The following is a 2,345-nucleotide window of genomic DNA, read 5'->3' on the forward strand; positions in this document are numbered from 1 at the left end:
TTCTTAACTTTGCATAACCTGGTAAAAAAAATATCTAAAAACTAACCTAACGTGTGCCGGGATCCATAAGCTCCCTTTCTTGACCAGCTCGAGCTCCTGAGTGATGCAGCGGTCTAAAGCACCGCATCTCAGTGCTAGATGCATCACTACAGACCCTGGTTCGATTCCAGGCTGTATAACAACCGGACATGATTGGGAGTCTCACAGGGCAGCACACAATTGGCCCAGCGTTGCAAATTTGCTCTCAATTAACTGACTTGCCTATCGGCACGAGTTATTTCCCACTTGAAAAGAAAATGGTTCAAAGTAAGGAAGGCTGTTAGGAAGATTAAGTAAATTAGTAAATTCCCTGTCAATTTCAGTCTATATATGCTTAGATAATTCAATTATGTTAATCACTTGGCTCTTTCGTTTTCAATACGTTTTTGTAAACGATTAGGCCTTACAGCATATAATACAAAAAAAATAAACAATAGGCTATAGACTTGGATAACATTCTTTCTAATTCTGAAAGGTTTATAGTCTCCCACAACAAACGTTGAACCTATTCTCAAACAAGGCCACTCTGGGCGCGAGTGTGACCATATGGTGCAGGTTTGCCAAAGTGTGACTTGACACCTCACCACCATGGCGCATGGACACTTTGGATAGTGTCAAAGCGCAATTTGGCAGGAGCTCCCTGGCCGGATATATAGGGGCGTCTGACTCAACTCTGGCATCACTCTCAATCGCAAATTCTCAGATGAGTTAATCAGGAAACTATCATCAGAAATAATGGAAAATATCATCGGTCATTGTGGATTAATTGGCGGAGTTACCGGAAGAAACTTTGTTCAACAGCCAGCTAATTTGTGGAGACCTTGGGTTGGCAAAGCGGACAGAGAATGCAGGGTCACGGAAAACACGGTTAGTGCAGACTACTTTCAAAACGAAATTATTAGTGTCGATTGTTTGTAGAGGATTTCATTTAGATGTATCATAGGTTTAGTTAGCCTATGGTGGAATAAATAGTATAGGCTTATGCTAACATGCGTGTTTTTCTTTCTCTCCTCACAGCCTTACACAAAGCCCATTGAAGGATTTTCAGACACCAAATACTGCAAGAGTTCACAGATCACACACCCAGTAAAGTAAGTGAAATTACCTCGCTAATATCACGTTGAAAATATGCGTCTCTGTTTGTGCTTAATGGTGAATGAGATGCCCTCGCTCTATATAACCTATATCAACTATATCCTAGCCTATTTTGTATTTTCAATTCAAACACCTAATCTGATGGTTTTGTGTTCTAGGTTGTTTTGGCCCAAATCGAGATGCTTCGATTATCTGTACCAGGACGCAGAGATGCTTCTGCGCACCTATCCAGTGCAAGCAACCATCTGCCTCTATGAAGACTCGAGCAGTAATGATGACGAGGAGAGCGTTAGTGACAATGACGAGGAATAGTAGAGCGTGAAGGAGCTGAATTTAAAAATACCTCTCTCCCCAATGTAAAAAGCTGAATGTATATTGTTTTATATGAAATGCTAAACTAATATATTTCGCATAATTATTTTGTGTAAATATCTGTAAATATGCCATATTAATAACGAATGTAAGCAGTAGGCCTACTTTTAAAAATTTATATTTCATATAGGCCCGTCTTTATTTAATTTTGTATCCAATGGAGGAAGTTGTAATAAACCATTTACAAACTAAAACATGAGCTCCGTGAATATTATGTTGGTTCTTATATGCATAGTCACTTTAACTATACATTCATGTACACACTACCTCAATTAGCCCGACCAACCAGTGCTCCCGCACATTGGCTAACCGGGCTATCTGCATTGTGTCCCGCCACCCACCACCCCCTCTTTCACGCTACTGCTACTCTCTGTTCATCATATATGCATAGTCACTTTAACCATATCTACATGTAAATACATGTACATACTACCTCAATCAGCCTGACTAACCGGTGTCTGTATATAGCCTCACTACTTTTATAGCCTCGCTACTGTACATAGCCTGTCTTTTTACTGTTGTTTTATTTCTTTACTTACCTATTGTTCACTTAACACCTTTTTTGCACTATTGGTTAGAGCCTGTAAGTAAGAATGTCACTGTACTACACCTGTTGTATTCGGCGCAGGTGACAAATACATTGATTTGATTTCATAATTTGTTTTATTTTGGGGGCTATTGTTTTTGATTCCACTTATTTAACTGACTTTCCAATTCATCACAACAGTACTCTGAATCGAATTGTGTTCTAGCTTACTTTAAAAAAAACTGTATGTCCCATAACACCAAGAATGCAAAATTCCTCATATGAGACAAGGACATGGCATGTGTATCACTTA

The 2,345-nt window shown here is 39.2% G+C and overlaps 1 protein-coding gene across 1 annotated transcript; it reads left to right on the top strand.

Annotated features, from left to right (window-relative positions):
• The first annotated feature begins 629 nt into the window (after positions 1 to 629).
• LOC123995589 (protein ripply2-like) lies at positions 630 to 1,678 on the top strand. Its single transcript, XM_046299219.1, has 3 exons — positions 630 to 906; positions 1,057 to 1,130; positions 1,293 to 1,678. The coding sequence occupies exons 1-3, from the start codon at positions 775 to 777 to the stop codon at positions 1,444 to 1,446; spliced, it is 360 nt and encodes a 119-aa protein (XP_046155175.1). The 5' UTR covers positions 630 to 774; the 3' UTR covers positions 1,447 to 1,678.
• Positions 1,679 to 2,345: the final 667 nt, after the last annotated feature.

The sequence above is a fragment of the Oncorhynchus gorbuscha genome, linkage group LG14 (assembly GCF_021184085.1).
Source record: "Oncorhynchus gorbuscha isolate QuinsamMale2020 ecotype Even-year linkage group LG14, OgorEven_v1.0, whole genome shotgun sequence".
Taxonomy (NCBI): Eukaryota; Metazoa; Chordata; class Actinopteri; order Salmoniformes; family Salmonidae; genus Oncorhynchus; species Oncorhynchus gorbuscha.